Source organism: Eschrichtius robustus, chromosome 9, assembly GCF_028021215.1.
Source record: "Eschrichtius robustus isolate mEscRob2 chromosome 9, mEscRob2.pri, whole genome shotgun sequence".
Classification (NCBI taxonomy): domain Eukaryota; kingdom Metazoa; phylum Chordata; class Mammalia; order Artiodactyla; family Eschrichtiidae; genus Eschrichtius; species Eschrichtius robustus.
Window position 1 is genome coordinate 122,438,578 of NC_090832.1, and position 25,794 is coordinate 122,464,371.

General features: G+C 42.9%; 1 protein-coding gene across 1 annotated transcript in view; it reads left to right on the plus strand.

The window, feature by feature from the left end:
- Positions 1-271: 271 nt before the first annotated feature.
- Positions 272-25,794, plus strand: part of SH3BGRL2 (SH3 domain binding glutamate rich protein like 2) — a 71,040-nt gene continuing 45,517 nt past the window's right edge. Inside the window, exons 1-3 of the mRNA XM_068550863.1 lie at positions 272-460; positions 15,225-15,442; positions 15,808-16,015. Coding sequence (XP_068406964.1) covers positions 272-460; positions 15,225-15,442; positions 15,808-16,015 — 615 coding nt within the window. The remainder of the gene's footprint in view (positions 461-15,224; positions 15,443-15,807; positions 16,016-25,794) is intronic.

Below are 25,794 nucleotides of genomic sequence, written 5' to 3' on the forward strand. Positions count from 1 at the left end.
ATGCTCTATGCTCTGCTCTTTGGGAGAATTATGAATGATATAGGAAAAATAGTATCTTTGTTAAAACGTATCTGAAAATAAATTAATGAAGATCAAGATATTAAAAAAAAAAAAAGAGCCACTGTTTCCCCCTGTTTGTGAGCTACAGCACACAACAAACTGTACCCATCAAAGGATTTCTGGATTTATATTTTTCTTCACGTTTTATATTTCTTTTTACAAAATCTGTTTTAAGCCACCCCTGGTTTCTTCATGGTTTTATTTGATAAGAATGTGGGCTGAAGCCACCTTCTTTGGCCGTGTTGGTGAGCAGGAGGCCCAAGGAGCTGTTAAGGACGTTTCCTCGGCACAGTGTCACCGTGCAGCTCGGGACAGATGGCAGGGCACGAACAGCCACAGGGAGACGCAGGAGCCCACTGCAACTGTGATGTTGCACCCGGCCTTGCTCTTGAAAGCCCAGGTGAGACGGATGCTGAAGGGCGCCTGTAGCCAAAGGCAGGGGAAGGAGGGACACGGAGGGTGCTGAGGAGTGGGAGGCAAGAATAATAAGAACCAGCGTTTCCTGGGATTCTCAGCTCTGCGGCAGTTCTGCCCAAGGTTCTTCGTACACATTTTTCTCACTTCATCCTCCTGATGACTATGTGAGACTAGACTATTATCCTGTTAGGAGGATGTGGGCGGAAGATACACCGTCAAGTGACTTGCCTGAGATCACACAGGGGCTTGGCATCCACGCCTTGCTGATTCCAGAGCTCATTCTTTTACTGGGAAGAACGACAAAGCTTCAAGGAGGTGGTCCTAAATCTTCACCAGCCACTGCGCTCAAGGACCAGACCTCGTCTTCCTGATGGTCACATTAGGGGGTTGGACAGGTGATCTCCACGGTCCCGACCACCTCTCACATGCTGCCTTTGTCACTTTGGGAAGCTCTGTTCAGTGATCCAGGGAAGCAAAAAGAAAATGCATGGAGTATCTGTTTACTAAGGGCCAGATATTGTCTCTTACTCTATTCAATTCAAATATAAATTTTCACCCAACTTTTGATTATGAAAAATATCAAAACCTTGATTCAACAATTATTAAAATTTTGACACATTTGGTTCTTCCATACCTATCTATCTCTCTACCAAGCTACCTATCTATCTATCATCTATATGAATTTTTGAAATGAAGTAATGGACATCTCAAGATTTCACCCCTAAATATTTCATCCTGCATCTCCTTAAGAATAACAATATTTTCTTACATAAGCATAAACCATTATCACACCTCAGAAAATTAGCAATAGTTCCATATTTATATCCAAGTTTAAAAGCCAGTCCAGATTAAAATTTCCTTGTCCCCAATTGCATTTGTAGCTTTTGCCTGTGTTTTTTTTAAAATTTATTTTATTTATTTATTTATTTTTGGCTGTGTTGGGTCTTCGTTGCTGCACGCAGGCTTTCTCTAGTTGCGGCGAGCGGGGGCTACTCTTCGTTGCGGTACGCAGGCTTCTCATTACAGTGGCTTCTCTCATTGTGGAGCACAGGCTCTAGGCGCGTGGGCTTCAGTAGTTGCGGCACGCGGGCTCAGTAGTTGTGGCTCACGAGCTTAGTTGCTCCGCGGCATGTGGGATCTTCCCGGACCAGGGCTCAAACCTGTGTCCCCTGCATTGGCAGGCGGATTCTCAACCACTGTGCCACCGGGGAAGCCCTTGCCTGTGTTTTTGAACCCAGATCCAATCAGGTTTCACTCACTGTATTTGGTTAAGCAAGTTAGACCAGAACAGCCCCTCAAACTTTGCTATGTTTGTTTTGTTTTATGACATTGATTTTTCTTAGAAGAGTCCAGGCCAAAGTCTGGTAGAATAACCCATATTCTGGATTTCTCTGTTTCCTTGTGGTGTTACATAACGTTCCCCCCTGATTTTTCCTGTAAACTGGAAGCTGGGTCTAAAGACTGGATTGGAATTATGTTAAACACTTTTGGCAGGGATACTTCATAGGTGATTTGTACTTCGTACCACTTCAGTCAGGAGACTCAATGCCAGGTTGAATATGACGCTAAATATGATCTCTTGGCTAAAGCGATAGCCCACAGGTTCTCCCATCGTAAGGATGGGATTCTCTTGAAAATCTGTTTGGCAGGGTGTGGCTCATCTGTTCTGTACTTGATAATATACACATCCATTGATATTTAATTGTATATATTGTTTAATTGATAGTTGCAAATTGGTGATTTTCTAAGTTTTCTTTTCTCCTTCATTTCTTTGCAGGCATACCTCTCTATAAACAAGAGCTTTTCCTTACCTACTGGGGATGAATTAGATTTCCTTTTAAAAAGGAAGGGTAAATGCCTCCTCCTCTGCTAACTTTCAGAATAAGGAGTTGCTACAGTCACTTTTGATGGTGGCAAATCGGTTTTTTTCTGTCTGTCTTTGAACAGTGCTACAGACTTGTGGCTTTTTATTAATTCAATTTTTATGATCAATTGAAGTCATTTTGGTGCTGAAATTGCCCCAAATCTGGCCAGAGGGAGCTCCTTCAAGCTGGCTGGCTCCTGTGTCCTTTGAGATGTCCCCATCATTCTTTGAGCACTTCCTTGCTTTTTGGCACAAGAAAAGGTCCTGGGCTCACCTTGTCCTTTCCCGCCCCAGATCCAGAATTAGCCATTTCTCCAAGGAACGCTGGGATCTTTTACTGAAAAACAGTATTTGAAATCCAAGATCTCTGTACTCATTGCCATTGTAATATCATTGCCTGTAAGCTCTTTCAGTGGCTAAAGCTAAGAAATGTATTTAAATCATGAGTTCATACAGATACTGCCAATTCAAATTTAATATTACATGGCTTTTCTTAACTTTTAAAATTTTACATTGTACCTCTTTTCTCTTACATAGAAAAATATCAGTTTCTAATAACATTTACATATTTACTAATTTGCTATAGTTTACAATAGACATAAAGTAGATTTAAAATGGAAATAGCAGAAAATTACTTGGTGAATTTTAGATTTTTTTTTTGAAGGGGTATTTCTCTTTGTCTTTATAATATATTCAATTAAAGATGGGCAATAAGAATATTGTGTTCCAATGTCACTCCAAAGAACTATTTTTCTGTATATATTATGTCATCCATATGATATATAGTTAGAGTAACTTGTTTTGGTTTGATTTCAAATTTGGTTTGCTTTTATTTTCTTTGTGAGTAAATTTTAGTTTTGAACAGGTAAAAACATGTTTGAGCATTTATGTAGCTCAAATTCAAAATTACATAAAAATATAGTGAAAGAATTCAACTATACTCATCCGTATCCCCTCCCAGCTGCCCCTCTTCTTCTCCATCTCTGGGTAACCAACGATTTTATCAATCTGTTGGTTTGATACTTTTTAACTGTACATGTGATTTCCTCTCCCTTTTTACACTAAAGAAAGCACTCTATATTTACTGCTGTGTACCTTGTTTTCTTCCTCCCTAATGATATTAACAATATATCCTGAGAATCCATTTGGTTCCTAAGTACCTTACGCATTCTTTTTTGTTACTGCATCCTTTATTCAGCAGTCCTACACTTCTGTTGCTATTTAGTCGCAAAACAAGCAGTTTTGCTTGTATTATCTTACTGGTGGCTCTTTTTGCCTTTGTTCATGCCCTTCCGGTCCTCGTAGGCATTTGAGGTCCTGATGTCTGCTAAGGTTTTCCAGTGGGGCGGAGGCCAGGAACCCAGGTACGGTTGATTCCCAAAAGAGCCATTACGTCAACCCACTTCTCTTTGGTGGAGATGAGGATAATGAGGAACCCAACTCAGCTGTTTTCCCTCAGATCCAGTCCCAGGCACCCTGGGCTTTTTCCTGTTTAAATGGAAAGCTGGCGTGTAATGAACAAGGGGAGGGTGCAGCTTTAACACAGCTTGGTTTTAACTTCTGGTTTATTCCCTTCCCTTCTTTAGTAGGTACAAATGGGAATCGTTTCCCTCTTGTGCTAACTTAAAGGCAATTAAAAAAAGAAAGAAAAAGCAACACAAGATTTTACTAACATTCCAAAGACATACCATTTGGTTGAAGAAAGATTTTACTGCACACTGAAGCTGGAGCTTCCATTTTCAAATTTAATGTTTCAGGTTTCTCAGAAGAGCTTTAAATATTTAGTACGTGAGTTTTCTTTAGGCTGACTATTTTCCATGCTCATCTCCAAAACTCTTAACACACACATTCTCTCCTTTTCTTTTTCTGCTGTGTTCCATTCATCAGTCTCACAGGAGCCAGGTTCTGCCTTTTTTTTTTTTTTTTGAGATAAACAAATGTTCTTTCTTTCTTGCTGGGTAATTCTTTTGCAAATATATTCTTTCAAAGTTCATTTCTTAAGTTATCGGTCCTACTTCTGCCCTATTCTTTAAAAAAAAAAAAAGGTGGATAAACCATTTTGGTTAAATTAAAAGTTTTTTGCCTTTCCCTACAACAATTTTATTCTGACCTTTGAGAGTAATATGGCAAAAAGAAACTAATGCAATGACGTGTGTTTATCATCTAATCCACACATGCTAGGTGCATGACTGTCCCCTGGCTTGTGAATTACTTAAGCTTCAGCACACGCAGAATAAATTAACTGAGCTCTGAATAGATCACTTATTAGTCCTTGAAGAATAACTGTCTCATAGGAATCTGGAGCCCTGTGTGAGGGTCAGCAGCCTTTTCAGCCTTGGAGTCAGGAGCAGGGGCAAAGCAATGATGATTTCCTGGCCTGAAAGGAAGGGAAGGGGCTCATGAGAGAGAAAAGGAGCATGTGTGGGAAAAGAAGACAGAAGAGTGGAAGTGAGAGCAAGTAAGGAAGAGAAGCAAGAAAAGAACGGGAAGAAAGGAGAGGAATGGAACATACTGCAGGAGACGAGCAGAAAGGGTCTAAACTATGTTACAGACGTATGTCTGGTGGAAAGAACTCTCCTCTCAGGGTTGGAAACCATGTTTTCCACTTCTGTATCTTCTGCACATGGTGCTACCCAAAGAATCTGAGGAATTGGGTTGTAAATCAAGAACTCTGGGAAATACAGTGGCTCTTTTTATTAGTAGCTATTATTTACAAATGCTTACCATGTACCAGGCCCTTATTCAAGCACTTAGCATGGGTTATGCCATTTAATTCTTACCCCAAGCCTAGGAATTGGATTTTATAATTATCTCAGTTTTCCTGCTGTGGAAACTGAGGCAAGGATGCTAATTAACTTACCCAAGGTCACACTGAGCAAATGACAGTTACTGTTTTTTGCCACTCACCCTGTCTTCCTTGCTGGCAGAACCCCAGTAGTTTGGGTTGGCTATACGCCCACCCTCCACCCCAATCCTTGGGGATAAAGACCTAAACCCATCTTGCCTCTGGCACTCTCCTTCCTGATATGTACTTTCCCAGCCTCCCTTGGCCATGTGACCCAGTTCTGATCAAAGAGGTTTAGGGAGAAACCCACTGGGGGGCTTCTGGGAAAGCTTTTCCTCTGTGATAAGAGGAAAGCATATTTTCTGACTGCCCTCTTCTTTCTTCCTACTTGGGATGATAGTATGACAATGCCATCCTTGTGGCTGAGGCAGCCACCTTGCAACCATGAGGCAACGAGCCCAAGGAAGAACATCACTATGCTGAGGATGGCACACTGGAAAGTGGAAAGTGTCCTGGGCTTTGAGGACATTGCTGAATTGCGGTGATACACCTGGATTCACCTCCCTATCCTCTTCTTGTTATGTAATATTTCACATCAAATGTCACGATTGCTGCCGGAAGTTTGTTAGATTTAGCCAAACCTACAGCTGCATGTATGTCAACTGTTATGGGAACAGAAGTGGATTTTGGACACAGGAAGCCTGTTTTTGTTTTGGGCTGATAGGCTGCTGTTCAGTATCACAGAATTCTGTCTGCTTCAGTACCTCCCACCCTCAACCTTGACTCCACATACACAATTGTTACGCTTGATTGAGGAACAAAGGCAAAATGTAGCAAACTGTAGGAAAACAGACACTGATGAGATTTTTAACTACCAAAAAAATTACTTATTCTACTAAAACCAGAACAAACATGATACATATTGCAAGTAAACTTTAGATTATACTACAGAGATTCCTTTCCAAGGACCCACACTCCACTTCTCTGCACTGTTCGCACATAACCACTCACTCATTGGCCTTTGTGCTTCTATCCAGGACTTCAGTTTGTGCTAAAACTGTTTTATTCCACCTCTAATGCACACACTCTGTTTTATGAATCTTCATATACCCAACATCTAGTAGAGTGCCTGGTACCTAGTAGGAATTTGATATATACCAGCAGTATGGAATTAAAATTGCATAATATCCCCTCTATTGAACAGCTATCCAATTTACATGCATCTCAGGAACTACAAAGACATATTCATATTTTTATGGTCCTGAGAGATGATTTCTTAGTAATTATTAAACATTTAAAGAAACGCACATTGCTTAAGAGAGGAAGTTTGATAAGTTGCTAATAGAGAGCAGGTGCTCAACAAATAAACAGAACTGAACAGATTGGCTTTTAAAAAGCTACACGTTCGGGGCTTCCCTGGTGGCACAGTGGTTAAGAATCTGCCTGCCAGTGCAAGGGACACGGGTTCGAGCCCTGGCCTGGGAAGATCCCACATGCTGCGGAGCAACTAAGCCCGTGCGCCACAACCAGGGAGCCTGAGCTCCAGAGCCCGCAAGCCACAACTACTGAGCCCACGTGCCACAACTACTGAAGCTCGCACGCCTAGAGCCTGTGCTCCTTAACAAGAGAAGCCACGACAATGAGAAGCCCACGCACCACAACGAAGAGTAGCCCCCACTCACCGCAACTAGAGAAAGACCACGCACAGCAACGAAGCCCCAACTCAGCCAAAAATTAAAAATAAATAAATAAATAAAATAAATAAATTTAAAAAAATGATTTTAAAAGCTACATGTTCACCATACGATCCAGCAATCCCACTCTTGGGCATATATCCAGAGAAAACCAAAATTAGAAAAGATACAGGCACCCCAATGTTCACTGCAGCACTATTTACAATAGCCAAGACATGGAAGCAACCTAAATGTCCATCGACAGAAGAATGGATAAAGAAGATGAGGTACATATATACAATGGAATATTACTCAGCCATAAAAAAGAATGGAATAATGCCATTTGCAGCAACATGGATGGACCTAGAGATTATCATACTATGTGAAGTAAGTCAGACAAAGACAAATATCATATGATTCACTTATATGTGGAATCTAATTTTTAAAAATGATACAAATGAACTTATCTACAAAACAGAAACAGACTCACAGATACTGAGAACAAACTTACGGTCACCAAAGGGGAAATGTGGAAGGGGGATAAATCAGGAACTTGGGATGAACATACACACACTACAGTATATAAAATAGATAACAGGGCCTACTGTATAGCACAGGGAACTCTACTCAATGTCTTGTAATAACCTATAATGGAAAAGAATCTGAAAAAGAACAAATATGTGTATAACTGAATCACTCTGCTGTACATCTGAAACTAACACAACATTGTAAATCAACTATACTCCAATAAAATCTTTAAAAAAATAAAAAGCTACATGTTCTGGGAAATGTAAATTGTGGTTCAAGTAAAATAAGGCATTCCCACTACATTGTTCCCAGGGCAAGAAGAATTTAATGGGTTTTTCAAATATGTCTGGTTTATAACCAGAGAGCAATTAACACTAGAAGGGCTAGAGCTTCATTATTAAGTGCTTCATTTTGGCATAAACTTAGTGATACCTGGGTCAGATCACAGCTTCCCAGTACAGTGAGTGCATTCACAGAGAAGTCTCATTCCCTGACCTTGGTGTTAAATGGGATTCCACTTAATGCAAAAATGCCTTCCCTCTAAAAAGATGCTATTTAAACCCAACAGCTCTCATTGCAGTGGAGACCAACGTAGAGTGATGGCTGCAATTTAAGTTGCTTTGAATAAACTGGCTAGAGATGGATGCAAAACCGAGGAAAAGAAGTGGTAACCTAATAAAGTGCTCTATATTTTTTGTCGCCCTTTGATTTTACTTTTTAGGAAAGAGTTGAGAAATTTAAAGGTAAAGAGCTCATTGTTTTTTTCGAAATCATTATAGCTCAAGGTATTTAGAAGTACTAAAAGCAAATGTTCATCATTTCCATTGAGTAGGCCTTCAGAATCATAGGAAAAGCAACAATAAAAAGTAATAACTGCTACAACAACATCACTTTATATTTGCTTAACCTGGCTTTTCCATCTTCTCTAATTGAAGCTATATATAAACTTTTTCTTATACTTGCTCTCTTGCAATTATTCTAAATGGCTTTATGCCTAGCATAACAAGAAATTATAATGAACTGAAAACTCATTAGCAATGTATTCATGAGGAATCAAAATAATTTCAAAATTCAACAACCTAAATGTAAATTTTTGTTTACTATAATATGGCAATCATTTATAAAGTAATGAACTAATAATCAAAATATTGTAGAGTATTGGGAGTTCCTCTAATTTGCCTAGAACTATTAAAGCAATATCAACTTTTAACCTTTATCTTGTTATGGTGACATCATCTCTTGATCTGGAATGTAATCTTGGAGGGGGTAGGGGGAGATGTGTACACACACACACACACGTGTGTATGTGTGTATATATGTATCTCCAAAAAAGTTGATTAGGAGAGTCCTACAAGATTAAAAAACAAAATAAAACAATAAAAATAGTCCTTTCCTTCAAGCACCTAGCATACTATTGTTCAGTTTTCATCTTCCTGAGCAGCCATAATCTCCATGAGGGTGAGGTAGGAGATAGATGGGCCCCTGGGCCAGACAGCTGGTGTTTGTCAAGCAGAGTAAAATTGAAGCTTTGTTCTCACCCAGACCCTCCAAGGACAAAGCTGGATGCAAGAGCTGAGCTCTGCTGAAGTAAAGAGATAAAATGACCACTCCCGAGGTCAAGGAACACTTCCCTGTCTGCACATGCGCAGAAAGGTTCCTTGGGGGTTAAAAAGGGAGGGGGCACTGCCCCATAATAAGTGTGGACGTGCACCCACAGGCCTCTGCGGTGGGATCCATCTTAGCAAAAAGTTGCTCACCCATCTCAGGGAAGGAGGGTCCTAGGACTGGTCAGGTGTGAAAAAAGAAACAAGATAATTGGCCAAAGGCAAACAAAGACTCAGAAGGACTGTCCTATATAAGTGATTCAAATCACTACTTTACTGCGCTCCTCATTAGAGAGGATGCCTAGCTTCTGACTTAAATAAACCTAAATAAATAAACTGCTTTTCTGTATGCTCTCCCATACATTGTGCTGTGTCTCTAATAATAAACTTTGTACCTGTTTTTACAGTTTTTGCCTCCTTGAAACATTCTTGCTTTCAATGGGGGTAAGAGCCAGGGGAACTTTGCCTCTTGCCTCTAAACCCCTGATGGTTTAGTGGCTAGGATTCCTGGTTTTCATCCAGGCTACCCAGGTTCAGCTCCTGGGCAGGGAACTAAGATCTCTCTTCAGGACCGCTCACTGCTGTATCTCCGAGATCAACGGTAGGGACTATGTTTGATTCAGTGCTGAGTCCTCAGCATCTAGCATAGCACGTGACACACATTGAATGACTACAGCTGCAAGAAATTAACTGCATGCAAGGGATTTAGCTCTTCCTGTGGTTACCAGCAGACCTCGAAGCTTCCTTGTTATAGTTACAATAGCGCTCCAAGATGGTGGCTTGTGCATTCACCTCTCTCCTCCTAACTTTTTTCAGATTCTAGTGGGAATAAGGTATTGGGGAAATGAAAGTGTTTTCTCCTGTCAGAGAGGATAGGGAACCCTATTGATTGGGTTGAATGTGAACTGATTCAAGAATATGTCCTGGTGTGGAGAAAAAGGAACCTTCCTGCACTGTTGGTGGGAATGTGAATTGGTACAGCCACTATGGAGAACAGTATGGAGGTTCCTTAAAAAACTAAAAATAGAACCACCATAGGACCCAGCAATCCCACTCCTGAGCATATATCTGGAGAAAACTATAATTCGAAAAGATATATGCACCCCAACATTCACTGCAACACTATCTACAATAGCCAAGACATGGAAGCACCCTAAATGTCCATCAACAGATGAATGGATAAAGAAGATGTGGTATATATACATACAATGGAATATTACTCAGCCATAAAAAAGAATGACATAATGCCATTTGCAGCAACATGGATGGACCCAGAGATTGTCATACTAAGTGAAGTAAGCCAGAGAGAGAAAGACAAATATCATACGGTATCACTTATATGTGGAATCTAAAAAAAAAAAAAGATACAAGAGATACAAATGAACTTATTTACAAAACAGAAAGAGACTCACAGACATAGAAAACAAACTTATGGTTACCGAAGGGGAAAGGGGGTGGGGGACGGACAAATTAGGAGTTTGGGATTAACATATACACACTACTGTATGTAAAATAGATAAGCTACTGTATAGCACAGGGAAATCTACTCAACATTTTGTAGTAACCTATAAGGGAAGAAAATCTGAAAAAGAATATACATACATATATATATATATACACACACATACACACATATATATATATATCTGAATCACTGTGCTGTACACCTGAAACTAACACAACATTGTAAATCAACGATACTTCAATTTAAAAAAAAAAAAAAAGAATATGTCCTGAATGTTGGTTTCAAGCCTAATTCCTTGCTTTACGATTTGCCTCCAGTTCTTAAACGTGAGGGCTGAAAAGTTCCATCCAATTCAGGGATTGCTTAGTATGGTTCTCTCAATTAAGATTTTATTTTATTAAGAATAGACAGAATGGGCCCAATGAAGCCACATAAAAGCAGCGAACGAATTCTCTTACAGAATTCAAGCTGCCTTACTTGACTTTATTGCTGCTTCATTTCACTAATACTCCTTTTCTCTTAAGTATGGTCTCTAAACTTCATTAACATCAAAAAGATTTTGTTAAGTACTTTAACAGGACAGGGCACTGTACAAAGAGGCTCATATGAACCAGATCCTTGTTATTTTTAGCAAGTTCAAATCACAGACATGAGACAGAAATATTTACAGGATTTATATGCTTTATGCAAATGAAGGCCATTCCTTGATTTACTTTGCGTGACTCGTAACAGCTAATACTTTGTGAGTCCTGTGTCCCAGGCACTGTGTGAAAAGCACTTTACTTACATCTTCTCCACTAAGCCCCCAACAACAACTCGGAAGGGGAGGTATTGGAAAGTTACCTAAACTGCCTAAGGAAACTCATACAGCTGGGACATCAATCCAGGTCTGACACAGAGGCCCGTTCCTTAACCACTCTGACCTATCCCTGCCCTACTCCTGCCCTTTGGCTTATAACCTCCACTCCCACAAATCTGTCGTCTACTAACAGCCAAATGCGCTCACTCAGCTTTCAGGGGAGCTACTGCCTGGAGTAGGGCAGGGATCGTCACACGCGTGGTGTGGTGACCGACATTCTTTAAAAAGTAAAATTCCTGGGACTTCCCTGGTGGTGCAGTGGGTAAGACTCCGCACTCCCAATGCAGGGGACGCAGGTTCAACCCCTGGTCAGGGAATTAGATCCCGCATGCATGCCGCAACTAAAGATCCGGTGCAGCCAAAATACATAAATAAAGTGTGGGTTGTTTTTTAAGTGAAATCCTTGGGGAGCTACACAGTCTTGGATTAAGTGCTGTTAAGAACAGGCAGCCCTGACAAAACAGAATTATCAATCAGATTCAATGCCACTCTAAAAATAAAATCTGGACACTTGGGGGACTCCAGACTGTTTCAGAGAGCTCTTCATTTAATCTGTAGATAAACCTGAAAGAAGAATGTTTCTTTCTGTTCCCTGACTCCCCTGCAAGCTTCTGCCCTTGTTCATTCTCTTGTTACTCCTCAACTTCCAATTAGAAAAGACTGGATCGGTCCCTCTACTGCCTCATTAGCTATCGTCCCCTTGGGCCGCTGCGATGTGGCTTCTGCCTCTGCCCTCCTGCTGGAAGTGCTCTCATAAAGGTCAGCAATGATAACACACCATTATTATAATAACACCTGGTGCTTCTTGTGGCTTTACTGGGAGCCAAACACCAGGCTCAGAGCTTTATTTACGTTGCAGGGAGAAACCTGGAGAACCCTAGGGCCGTATGGGACTTGCAGATGGTTTTGGCTGGGCTGGCTCAGTTTTTAAAAAGCGAGTCAATATTGAAAGATGAGAATATTTTAGACAAAAATCTGTATTTTTGAGCAGTGTTCTCCAGTTTGCTACAGTCCTCTCGGCGAATACACGTGCACTTGGACCTACCCCACCTCTCTCACTTATGTCACCTGCCTGACCCCTATAGGAACAGGATTTACTATCTGCGCTTTACATAGATATTCTGGCCGGGATTGTGTAGCTGCCAGGAAAAGAGACGTTATACACCTTAAATTTACACAATGTTATGTATCAATTATATGTCAATAAAACTAAGGAAAAAACTCACTCTCGCCAGATGTTCTATCACGACCTGTAAAAGGGATCGATTTCTAGGCAATGAAGGAGGAGCTTCCGTGATGCCTAATGACCTACTCCATTTTCTGAGTTCTGTCTTAAGTTTCAGCCACCTGCTCTATCTGCAGACTTGACTTGTCAGATCAGCACGGAATCCTCTCTGTGCTATGATACTCTGGTGGTGATCTTGGACTCTTAGCTTATGTTCCAGATTGCTTTCTACTCTCTGTCACTCTCTGGGTCCCAACTCTGTACTGGCTATTGTGGGTTCCTGCACTGCTAACACTTTGTCCTGGATACAAGCTTTAAGGATAAACCTCTTCACCGAGAGTCCAAAAAACAGAGCTAACTATGACCAGCGTAATCTTCTCAAAGTACAGTTCTTTTTTCTTTTTAAAGACTTGGTTTTAACAAATTTGTTTAAAAAAAATTTTTTTTTGGCTGTGTTGGGTCTTCCTGGTGGTGCACGGGCCTCTCATTGCGGTGGCTTCTCTTGTTGCCAAGCACAGGCTCTAGGCACATGGGCTTCAGTAGTTGTGGCATGAGAGCTCAGTAGTTGTGGCTCACAGGCTCTAGAGCTCAGGCTCAGTAGTTGTGGCGCACGGGCTTACTTGCTCCGCGGCATGTGGGATCTTCCCGGACCAGGGCTCGAACCCGTGTCCCCTGCATTGGCAGGTGGATTCTTAACCACTGCAGCACCAGGGACGTCCTCAAAGTATAGTTCTGATCACATTCTTTTCTTCCTCAGAATGCTTACAAATTAAGTACAACCTTTTTAAGGCACTTCGGGTTGCACAAAACAGAAACCTATTTGGGGTGACTTAGGTTAATATGAGGAATTTATGATATGAATACAGGACTATGACACAGGCCTCCATAGCAGGGATACAGGAACAGGCTGAGCCATAAACAGGGACTGGCAAACTTCTTCTGTAAAGGGCTACAGAGTAAATGTACTAGGCTTTGCAGGCCATATGGTTTCTGGCATTCTGCCAGAGACAATAGGAAAACTATTGTGTTCTAATAAAACTTTATTTACAAAACAGACAACCAACTGGATTTGACAAACAGGCCAGAGTTTTAGGGCCCCTGGGCTAAAGCATTATCAGGACTCTCTGAAACATCTCCATCGCCCTCCACGCGCCTGCTTTGTTGTTCTCTTCCTGTTGACTACCTTCCTCAGCTTCTCTGGTTCTCACGTTGGAACAGGGCTTCTGAAAGCACTGAGCTTCCACGTCACAAGATGAAGTTCAAGCGTTCTCTCTCTTAGTCCTAATTTTAAATCCTTAGGGAAGAGATGTTGCCTGGCCTTGCTTGGCTCAGACGCTCACCCCTCAACCCATCAGCTGTGGCCAGGGCTCTGGGTCTTGCTCTATGAACCAGGGGCGTGTTAGGAAACCACCCTTACAAGCTCTTGGATCAAAGCCGAGGAAGAGATTCCAGAAAAAGGCAGGGAGTCAGGCGGACAACCCAGTGAGAGCCTCTTGCTGCATTCGACCAAAGGTGTATTTTCAGCATTGTCCGCTGTTAGGAGCCTGATTTTCCTTCCTGAAGCAAAACGGACCCCTTGCTGTTCCTATAGACCCTGCACATTCCATCCTGCATCCCTTCTATCTGCCAGCAGAAATTCTACTCACCTTTAAAGTCTCTTCTACAAGGCCACCCTTTCCCTCGCTTTCCTTTATATCCATGCAACACTCTACTGGTACAGTGTATCTCGTTCTGTCGTTATTTCTGTACCTGACTTTTTGTTTTGCAGACAATAGGTGCTCTGCTGGCTGAGGAAATGACTTATTCAGCTTTTCACGCACTCTGGTACCTGTTAGAGCACAGGCTCTGAGTTCCCATTTGTTGAGTTTAACCATATCCTCAAAGCTGAATAATTCCAAACCGAAGAAATTGAGACTTTTATAAAGTTGCATTTATACAGGAAATACGGTATCTACCTTTAAGAAAATTATTGTAAAAGTAATAAACATTCATTTCCGCGTTTAGGTGGCCAAATTAAAGTAAATCTGCAGAGAGAGATTATCTACAGCCAGCAAAATTTATAGTTAAAACTGTTGAATACTAAGAAGAAATAAAGTCCCATTAGCATTGTATCTTCTGTCACTGTACTAAATAAAAAATGGAATACTACAGACATGACTTCTGATAAATAGGGACGGTTATACACTTGAAATATTCAAAATCGCTCGAAAAAACAAATGCTCCGAAACGATTAGTGTTTGTGCAAGAATTTTACCAAAGAGCCGGAGACCTCATCATCTAATTTCTGTTTCTAGAACTATTAATTAACATTGTTCCCAGAACTCTGCCAGAACTCCCCTGCTGAAAGGAAGAAAGTAAATACAGTACTGCAGGGAAAACGGGTTCATTTTCACGGAGCTGCGAGAGGCTTGCGCTTTCGTGAAACAGAAAACACTTGCTGAAGAACTATTCCTAAACTCTTGGCAACTAAATAAAAGCTTTTTATTTTAACAGCATCCTCCTGGGAGACTGCGCTGGAATGTGCAGCAGGTCTGAAAAAGGCACCGATTTGGCTCAACTGTAAATATTAGGTGCACAGAGGCGAAGCCATTGTGTAGGGGAGGGGGTGGGGCGGCCGGGGTCCTGATTCCCGATGCTGATAGTAGGATTCTAATTTCGCTTGGTATTTATTTTTTCTGATACAATTAGTTTTGCTAGAAAAATAAAATATCGGCTGTGCTCTCACCGGGGTTTCTAATTTTCAGCGTCTACCGAAAAAGAAAACCTCTTACTTACCCCGCAAAGAATCACCTTTCCGCACCTCCAGAGCCGCTGGGAAAAGACAGGAGCGCGTGTCCTCACCGCCCTTACCGTCCCCACCTCCCCGAGCGCCCGGCCCGCCCCACCCCGCCGGCCGCGGGTCGCGGGGGCTTGCTGGGCGGACAGGAGACCCGGACACGATGGGTCTCCGCGGCACCACTGCGTCTGTGGACGTTTCTGGGAGGGGATGCTCCCACACCAGTAAACCACAACACTGAAACCCCAGCTCGGACTTTGAACCAAGCTCTTCTTGCCTAGTTTTCTTTTTTCCCCCCTCGTCTCGCCAGGATCCTCGCCACCCCCGTCATAGCTTCTTCCCGGCCTCGGGTGGCCTTCCAGCCACCTGCGCGCGTCCGGCATCGACGCGCAGCAAGGAGGCGGTTGGTAGGAGCTCAAGTCCACCGCCATCCCGGGCAGCTGCGGAGACTACAACTCCCATCACGCCCCGCAGCCGGCTCCCTCCCCTCCCCTCTGCCCCTCCTCTCTACCTTGACCGGCGGTCGGGAAGCTCTCAGCTTTTATCTGCAGACCGGGCGGGAGGGATCCGGCTCCCTGCGGTCTTCCCAGACCGGAGCGCTGTGCCCGGCGGTGGCGGTGGCGGTGGCGGCGGCTCTCAGCTGAGCTCTGCCTCCGCGTCCGCGCCAGCCCGGCGCCTCCGGGGGCCGACGGTCAGTCCCGGCGCGGCGAGAGGATGGTCATCCGCGTGTTCATCGCCTCCTCCTCGGGCTTCGTGGCGGTGAGCACGTAGGGGACCGGCCGCGGGCCGGGTCTGCGTGGTAGGGGCAGCGGGGCGCCGGTCCTGCGGGAGGCGCGCGGCGCTCGCCCCTGTGCGTCTCGGCGCGCTGCGCGTCCGGCGGCGGGAGCCGGCGCCGGGCAGGTGATCCATCACCCTCGGACAATGAAATAGGGCGGGGAGCCAAGGTTGGTGGGGGACCCCGGACTCACCCACGTGCCCACCCTGCACGGCCTGAGAGGGAGACAGGAAAATGGAGTCGGCGGGAAGCCCCCAGCTCCAGTTGAGTGGCTCGGGGATTTGGGGATGGGTGGTCCGAGAGCTTCGGGGGTCCCGCTTCCCTTGGTGTCAGTTCTTGCCGATTTGGGACACTCAGCCCGGTTCTGTGTTGTACGGGAGCAGTTAAATAACTGCTTGGTTTGCTAACCTAGCTCCTGAATGGAACAAGTTTAAGTGGAACTTACTCTCCACTCTCTGTGCCCCGCCACCAAGCACGTTTCTTCAGTTTTATACCTGCTCAGAGAGAACAGGAAACCAGGTTTGTCCTGTCGTGCCAGGGGTTTTTGTTTTGTCTTTTTTCTTTGGCCTCGGGTACTATAAATATTTTTACATCTATATGTAAAATGTGGTGCGTTTGGTTTCTTTCCCGCAGTAATGCTGTGCTCAGTTTCATCTTGGGGATATATAAATTGTGGTCTCTTTAATTCTTTAATTATTTTAAGCTGTTTTGTTTGGTCGATATTCTTGAATTTTTTTTTAGGAAGAAGTTACATAGCTAGATGTCAGACTTTAGGGAAGAATTCAGTAATATACTTGATAGCCCACTGAATAAGACAGGTAGCAATATGTTCTACACGATTATTAAGATTTGGTTACCTTAGCTAAGAGTTAAACTCTAGATTTAAGAGGCTCTTTGGTGAGATACAGAATCAAATACATCAAAAAGTGCAATGCTGATAGCTTAAAATTTGGTCTGGCCAGTTGGTTGCCTGCCCAGCAACTCAACCAGATTTTCCCCAAATTTGTTTCTGAAGCAGGTGAGATGGAGGATGGAAGAAAATGTTGTCTGCAACACAACACTGAGGTTTTTTATTTAAAAAGGAATTAACTTACAATAGAAAAAAAGGCCCCCTTTTGCATTAGTTACAGTAAATGGGAAATTCCAACTTATCTTTGTCTGCAGGCATGCCCTGGTCCCCCAGATTCCGATAGTTTTGGTGTTTCTTGTTATTTGGGGCTGCTTAGTCATACCTGCCTTTTATAGATGTCTGCACTGAAGCTGCACTTCATGTGTTTGGAAACCCATACTGTTTCATGGATAGATTTTTTTCCAATTCACTTCTTCATAAGAGTGCTACAAAGCTTTTGGTTTCACCGTTAACTTGCGTGCTCCGATAATTGTTGCAATAGCATTTTATTGATTGAAAAAGGGATGCTTTATGTATTAAGAAGCCTACGCTACCTATGGTGGACAAGTCAAACTTACGGTAATGACTTGGCTTATCCTGTAAGAAGGTCGTATATCAAGAGAGTTCTGGAACCCCACATCTCTGTTTCCTCAATTCCATTAACAAATATTTATTGCCTGCCTGCTGTGTGCCTTTTTAACTTTTAAATTTAACGTTGGGTGTTTTGCACATGAAGCTAGACCTAAGAGACCCCAGTTTTGAGGCAGACTGACGAGTGGTGTGAGTTTGGTTGAAGTACCTCATCTCTGCTGGAGTTGCTTGTCCATAGAATGAAGGGTTGTGATGCATAACTCAGCATTGCACTCTAGCTTTAAAGTGCTTTGAAGTAATTAGTTGGGTAAATGTGGATACATCCTCATAATGACTTCTTTCACACTGACAATATACATGTTAGTATCAAAGTGACTTTATTCTTTTCCTCTGGTGTTTTACTGGGATGGCTCAGGTCCCCTCACTAACACACCCAGTAGTATGTGTTCCAACAAGATACGGTTTCAGCTGGAAGACATACTCTGTTATCACATACCATATGTACAGCCCATAAATGCTAATTATGTATTTTAAAGTATCTGATCTTTTCGGGTCTCAGACAATCGTCAGTCATTGAGTCTCTCCAATTGTAAACTTATCTCCTATATCAGTACAGAGTTTTTCTGTAATTATGTAACATCAATACTTTGGGTGAGGATAAGTTTATGCTTCTGTGCAAGAATGGTGATTTCTAAGAGACAGTGAAGTTGTTTAGGTCAGCTCTTGAGCAGAAGAGGCTCACTAGGGCTTATGGCATTATGCCGTATTGAGCTGTGAGGGAACAGCTGTGTTTTCCCTCCAGCGGTGTTGCATTGACCATCGGCTCTGTTTCATTCGGTGACCAACCATGACCAGCAAGTGCACGGGAGAACGAATAATGTGATGCCCAAGTCAGTTTGGTTTTAGCTGGAGTGGATTAAACCACAAGGAAGGAATGTGGCTAGAAGTAGACGTGGCCAAGTAAGTCCCAGGAATTTCCAAAAAAAGATGCTCTGCCCCAGTCAACAATAGATTTAAACAATCTATCTGGGGAAAACTCTCCTATCTTGTTCTGATTTGCCTGAACTCTCCAGCTTCAACACCTAACAGTGGTAGTTAGAATAATTAACACAAGGGGTGATTGCCCTTTTCTCTTCCCCAGCTCCAAGTAAAATCTGCTTTTATAGGAAATAAAAGCAATGCCACATTAGTATGCTATGGATACTTGAAAATCAGATTTCTTATGCAGCTGATCATACTGCTGTCATTCATATCATACAGAAGGGCACTTTATTTCAGTCCTAAGAAAACAGTGTAGTCGTAGAAGTGCCGTTTTAAAATCTAATTTATTCTGGTTGTATACCCAGAAGGGGAGGTCTTGGTAACTTTATCCAGGAAATATATTAATGTGACTTTTTAATGTAAAAATATTGAAATCAGTCGATTATTTCATTCGTTCATTGTCTTAGTCACTCAACAAGCATTTGCTTAGGGTCTGCTGCTTGCCTAGCTCTGTCCTTGGTCTTGTGGGAATTGGAGGAGGGCAGAGGGTGTGGTTTCTGTCCTCAAGGAATTCAGGTGGGGATCAGGTGGGGAGATAAAATAGGAAAGGTGAAACCACCAGTAATAAAGTACAACCCAAGGACACATGCTTCCTTCAGGAACATTCTTTACCAGAGATAGAAATAATATAGGCGGTGGAGGGATGCATTGCAGGATGTCAGATAAGGAGGAAATGTGCCAGAAATTATAAAATATGCATGTGGGAGCCTCAGGCAGATGGCAGCGAGAGGGATTGAGTTGGATTTGGAGCCCGGGAGAGAGTGCCTGAGCCCATCTTGTTCAGGCTGGAAAGGGAGGAACCTTAGGTGGGAGCGGGGCAGGCAGCAGGGGTCCCTGTGGACCTCTTTTGAGTGCAGAGTAGACTCTGAGTCCTTGAAAGCAGCCCGTGATAACAAACTCCAGAGTACTCAACATCTCAGAGATGTCTTCAGGATCTGCAGGGTCTGGCGTGCTGTCTGGAGCCTTTTGTCCCCAGGGAACAAGGTGCTGTCTGACAGGGAGAGACCCCTGGTATGTGATTTCAGAAGAATCTTTACCCTCTTGCTTGCCTTGACTAAAATTTCTCAAAAAGGAAGGAAAGTTTCTCACTCTTTGTGAAAAGTTCTTGGGCTCAGTTGTAAGAGCTGGAAGAATACCGAAAGAGATTTTCTAGTGACGTCCAACCACCTCGTTTCACAGAGAAGGAAATTTGGGCCTAGAGATTAAAATGACTTGCCCTGAGGTCATTAATGGCAGTCAGTGCCGAGCTGAGGGTTAAATGGTGGCCAGGTCTCCTGACTCCTGAATGTATTCCTTTGTGCATTCATTCAGCCCTGCATTCATTCATGCCGTGATTGACTCTTGCTCTTATCAATCATTGAAAACCTATTAAGTACCAGGCTCTCTGGTAGGTGCTGTTAGGTGTATGATGGTCAGCAGAAGAGGCATAAATCAGTGCGGACGCTCCACAGCCCAAAGACTTGGGGTGCAAACCATTTCATCAAGGAGAACGAAGGGCTGATGCTGGCTTGGGGGATGTTTCCATGGGACAAGGGGAAATGAGTTAGACAGAAGTAGTATATCCCTGGATGTTGGAGGGGACCGTCACGGGGAGCGAAAGGTACAAAGAAAGCAGAATTGGAAGCAGGGTTGGAAGACATGGACCTCTGTCCACGGCTGCAGCTGTGTTTTCAGGTGGGTGTGGGAGTGGAGGGGAAACACGTAGCAACTATGCTCAGAGTCGTTACACTCTTCTTTTAGCTGCAGAAAGGCGTGCCCATGCTTTGCTTTGTGTGACTTAGGACTGTTTTAAACGTGCAATGATCAGATCCATGATAATGATCAAAATGCATTGTGAAACTTCGTTTGTATAAGGGAGCTTCTGAAAGGAGCTCCAAGGTGGTTAAAGTCAGGATGTGACCATATAAAACAGACTGAGCATTAATTCCTAAGTGATTCTAATGCCAAAAAAAGCTAGTGAGGGTAAGCCTGGGCTTGCTAGGATCTTTAACTCAATCCTGAGTCACAGGGCAAGGTTTTTTTTCCCATTTTACAGATGGAGAGACTGAAGTTAACTGACCTGATTGAGATGAAACACAGTAGATGGTGGGACGCTGAGTCAAAGTCTGGCAGGCAGGTGGCTCCAAAGCTTCTAGAGCAAAATTTCTCCACTATGGGCCCTTGGCGGAATGAAAGTACCAGGGGTGCTCCACATCCTGCAGTGTACTGGACAGTCCCCTGTAAGAGCTGCCCAATGCAAAATGCCAGTGGTACCCCTGACAAGAAACAGTGCTGAAGGGCATTTGCAGGGGAGGGGAGGGAGTGAGTTTAGGGAGGTGGCAGGAGCATTATGAGAAATATTTAGGAGAAACAGGAATAAGTTGGGAGTGCAAGGACAAAGTTGTAAGGGAATGTCAGGCTGGGAAGGCTTGTGTATTGGTTTTCTAGGGCTGCCATTAACACAGTACCGAGAACTGTGGGGCTTAAACAACAGAAATCTGTCTCCCAGTTCTGGAAGCTAGAAGGCGAGATCAGGGTGTTGACAGGCTTGCTTCCTTCTGAGGGCTGTGAGGGAGACTCTGTTCTCTGCCTCTCTCCTAACTTCTGACGGTTTGCTGGTAATCTTTGGCACTCCCCCTTGGCGTGTAGATTATGACCCTGATACCTGTCTTCATGTCCACATGGCATTCCCCGTGTGTGTGTGTGTGTGTGTGTGTGTGTGTGTCCTCTGCGTCTACATTTCCCCTTTTTATATTGAGCTTCAGCCTACCCTTTTGGCCTAATCTTAACTTGATCGTTTGCAAAGGTCCTATTTCCAAATAAGGTCACTTTCACAGGTACCGGGGGTTAGGACATCAGCATCTTTTAGGGGGACACAGTTCAGTTCCCATAACAGCATGCAAGTTGACAGTTGAAATAGAAGGACTAATTGATGGCATTTCCCCCCTTTAGTTGGAAAGACTATGGGCGAATTTCCTGAATCTTAAAGTCAGCAGCTGGATATGGAATTATAGTCAATGTATACTAAGGTCCATTGCTAGAAAGGGAGATGTATCGATATCCCAAGTGAAGACCTGACCTCAGTTTTTCTAGTTCATCTTAATATTCCCAAATTTGATATTTTTTCCATTCTATGATACTTTAAACTTGTAAATATAATCAAGGGCATGGACTCCTTTACGAAATTAGGGACTTTCTAAAATCCATGTGCATTAAGACATTTTAAATAAATATTTCATTCGATTTGAGGAAACTAAATTTTGACATCTGTTTATAAAAGTATGAGGTGGTTTCCACATCGCAGGAACGTTAAGCCTAATTGAGTCTTATTTGTTTCTGTATTTTTCAATTTTTTGGTCAAAAGCAGAAAACAGCTATTGTGGAAAAAAAACCCAACAATTCTACAGGAACCAGTGTGAGATACTAACTCTAAAGAATATTTCTTCTTCAGATTTTTCATGTTTAATTTATAAAAAGTTCTGAAATGTTTTTTTTTTTCAGTAAAGTTAGAAATGGGTGACAGAATAGAAAAATTCTAGATTCTTAGTGAATGTTTCACTTTTAACATAAAAGTTAGTATGACTTAGCGATCATTATATATGAAAGTTTGAAACACTGCATTTTGAAATGCAGATTTGAAAAAAACTGGATCAAGAAATTATTAGTTTAGCTGCCAAGGGTTAATCTTTTAAAAATTTGCCCTCCAAACTCTAAACTCAGAAGGAGACCCTTTTAGGTTTCATCAGTTTTTCAGTAGGGACTGCTTTAAGGGGTGTTAGTTTAGCTGCAGAGTTCGTTAGAAACTTAAGTTCTCATTTTTTTTTTAAAATAAATTTATTTATTTTTGGCTGTGTTGGGTCTTCGTTTCTGTGCGAGGGCTTTCTCTAGTTGCGGCGAGCGGGGGCCACTCTTCATCGCAGTGTGCGGGCCTCTCACTATCGCGGCCTCTCTTGTTGCGGAGCACAGGCTCCAGACGCGCAGGCTCAGTAGTTGTGGCTCATGGGCCCAGTTGTTCCGCAGCATGTGGGATCCTCCCAGACCAGGGCTCGAACCCGTGTCCCCTGCATTAGCAGGCAGATTCTCAACCACTGCGCCACCAGGGAAGCCCTTAAGTTCTCATTTAAATCACATTCCTGTATTCGTTATTTTTCTGTGATCAATTTTATATTACTGTTTATCCATTTTGCAGAGCAGGAACTTAGCTTTCCAGATGAGAAATGTAGTGAAAAGTTATTTTTTCTCAGAAATGGCCAATGCTTTTTAACATGTGAGGGAAATCCTCTACTCCTGATCATGTACAATTCTCTTTTTGGGCCCTCTTTCTCATTGTGGCTTAACAACAAGTCGCTGAAACCTTCTGTTTGGTGTTTTTTAGACCAATAGGGATCAGCACTTACCGTTGCCGGAGTTTTGATGGGCAGTTGGTGTGGCTGGGAGCGTGGGACGGGGGAGTCAGAGGTTGGAAATGGACACCAGCTGCAACTGAGCGTCTAGTTTAAAGCAGTGGTTTCCCTCTGTCCTCTGAAAAGGCTTATCTGAGTTTATCTGCCAGCACAGGCTAGTCCCCCAGGAACTGGGCTGTGGTAATTTAAGGTTAGAGTTGTTATTTCTTTTATGTTTGTTTTGTTCCCAAACGCTAAAAAAGAAATCAACTGAGGAAAAGTACCTAATGGAATGTTTCCCTTCTGGACTCACGACAGCTCTGCTGTAGGACTGAAAGCTGAGCTAGATTCTGGCAGAGGGGCCCCCGACCTTATAATCCCAGGGACTTTTAGGCTGGTATGGCCCCTGGGAGACTCTGGAACGGTTTGATTGGTCTCCTAGATCTGATACCTTGGTTTACCATTGACAGCTTATGTATTCCTGAGGGGACCTGACTCTTTTGGGCTGGCTTCGTAACTGGCAAAACCCCAAGGGGGGTTTCCTGGAGCTGACTCCTGAGAGTGGAGTGGTGTGTCTGCCTTGTTGTGGCACCTTTGTATGCTCCCTGCCAATATTAGCTCAGAGCTCCCAAAGCCGGAAAGGGAACACTGGCTGTGACTGCGGGCAGAGAGTTCTACTACTTCAGGATGCATTTTCCATTTCCTACTGGTGATGGATAGCCCAGATCTGGAAATGGCTTTTTGTCACCTTGGCTCTAGTGGCTTGGGAGTGGAGGGCTAAGAGTAAGAGGTGACTTGCTTGACAGGTCAGTTCAGTGGACTCTTCAGTGGTTCAGGTCATTTCAGTGGAAATGGCTTTTTGTCACCTTGGCTCTAGTGGCTTGGGAGTGGAGGGCTAAGAGTAAGAGATGACTTGCTTGACAGGTCAGTTCAGTGGCAAATATATGTAGTTAAAGTCAGCAGCTATTGCTACACACCAATCCAATATTAAAAACAAAACAACCAACAAGGACCTACTGTACAGTACAGGGAACTATACTCAATATCTTGTAATAACCTATAAGGGAAAAGAATCTGAAAAAGAATAGATATAGATATATGTATATCTGAATCACTTTGCTGTACACCTGAAACTAACACAACATTGTAAATCAATTATACTTCAATTTAAAAAAGGTAAATAAAAAAATTCACCACCTGTGTGCAACTGAAGTTGGGAAAGAGTTGATAATATCTGACTTAAATCAGTTCATGAACACCATCCGATTTCAAATAAGTTCAAGTGAAAACAAAACAAAATAAAACAAAGCAAAACAAAAAAACCCAAAGCAACACAGCCAACATAGCTTTTGAGTTAGTTTGTTTTCCTTCTGTGGGTTGTACAAGGAGTGGGAGTATGGTCTCCATTCATGATGTTCCCATGTGGATTGAAGCTTCCAGGTTCTCTGCTTTAGTAATCATGTTCATCAGGATAGTTCCTTTGACTGGAAATTGGTTATTTCCATAAGCCTGGATCCCCAGTTGACAGGAGGTTTGGGTTACACTGTCATTTTATGATAAACTACATACTAGCCAAAGTAGGTCTTTGGATTGAATACCTACTGATTTATTTAATTCTGGAGTCAGTTTACATTCAACCCATGCACCTACTTCTGCCTCATCTTTGGATTATCTACCATTGGAGAGATGTCACCCAGTGCAGCACATGGGCTACATTGGTGTAGCCTCATGGTTAAGGCGGGGCTTGGTCCAAATCCTAGTCTGCCATTGGTGAGCGACATGACCTTAGGCAAGGAACGTCAGCCCCTTCACTTGTAAAAGTGGGACAGCAGTGGTACCTTCTGTGTAGGATTGCTGTGAGCATTGAAGGCCTGAAGTATTCCACATACAGTGCCAGGTACATAGAAAGTACTCGGTGCATTTTATCTATTATTTTTATTATATCATTATTAACAGCAGCAGCAGTAGTAATAGCAGTAATAAAAACATGAAAAAAATTATAACCCTGAATTGTGCAAGATCTTTAATCATCAAAATATTACATACAGTACATAATGCTTACTAAGCCAAGGATGCATGCATGCTGATATAATTTTTGGAGAATTTTTAGTAAATTTAAGTGTAAAGAGTTTTCAACTGAAATTTGAAGAAGAACATTACAATTTGAGGTCGTTCCCCAACAAACCACTTAATTAGAGTTCTGTAATTTTTGAACACTTTATAGGGACACAGCATGCTGTGCACAAGTCACTAAACCATATTTATTCACAGCCTACAAAGTGCTTACTGTGATGCAAATGGGCACTATTCCTTTGCTGTGCACAGTACATGATTTTAGAGTCCTCATCTGATTTAAGGCTTCCTAAACTTGGCAAGTAGATTTCATCCCAAATGGCAGCTCTGTCTGATGAATGGTGACTGCCTGCAGAGCTGGGAGAGGGGTTTTGGAGCCTTGTCTGGGATCAGCTGGAAAACACCCAGTGTGATTTTTTTGTTAGTTTGTTTGTTGTTGTTTTTGACTGCATTGGGTCTTCATTGCTGCGCGTGGGCTTTCTCTAGTTGCGGCGAGCGGGGGCTACTCTTTGTTGCGGTGCGCGGGCTTCTCATTGCAGTGGCTTCTCTTGTTGTGGAGCACGGGCTCTAGGCGCGCGGGCTTCAGTAGTTGTGGCACATGGGCTCAGTAGTTGGGGCTCACGGGCTCTAGAGCACAGGCTCAGTAGTTGTGGCTCCGCGGCATGTGGGATCTTCCCAGACCAGGGCTCCAACCCGTGTCCCCTGAATTGGCAGGCGGATTCTTAACCACTGCGCCACCAGGGAAGCCCCCCAGTTCTCTTTTTGTCAAAGAAATGAATTTGATTTGTGTACCCGCGCTGCCTTTTGT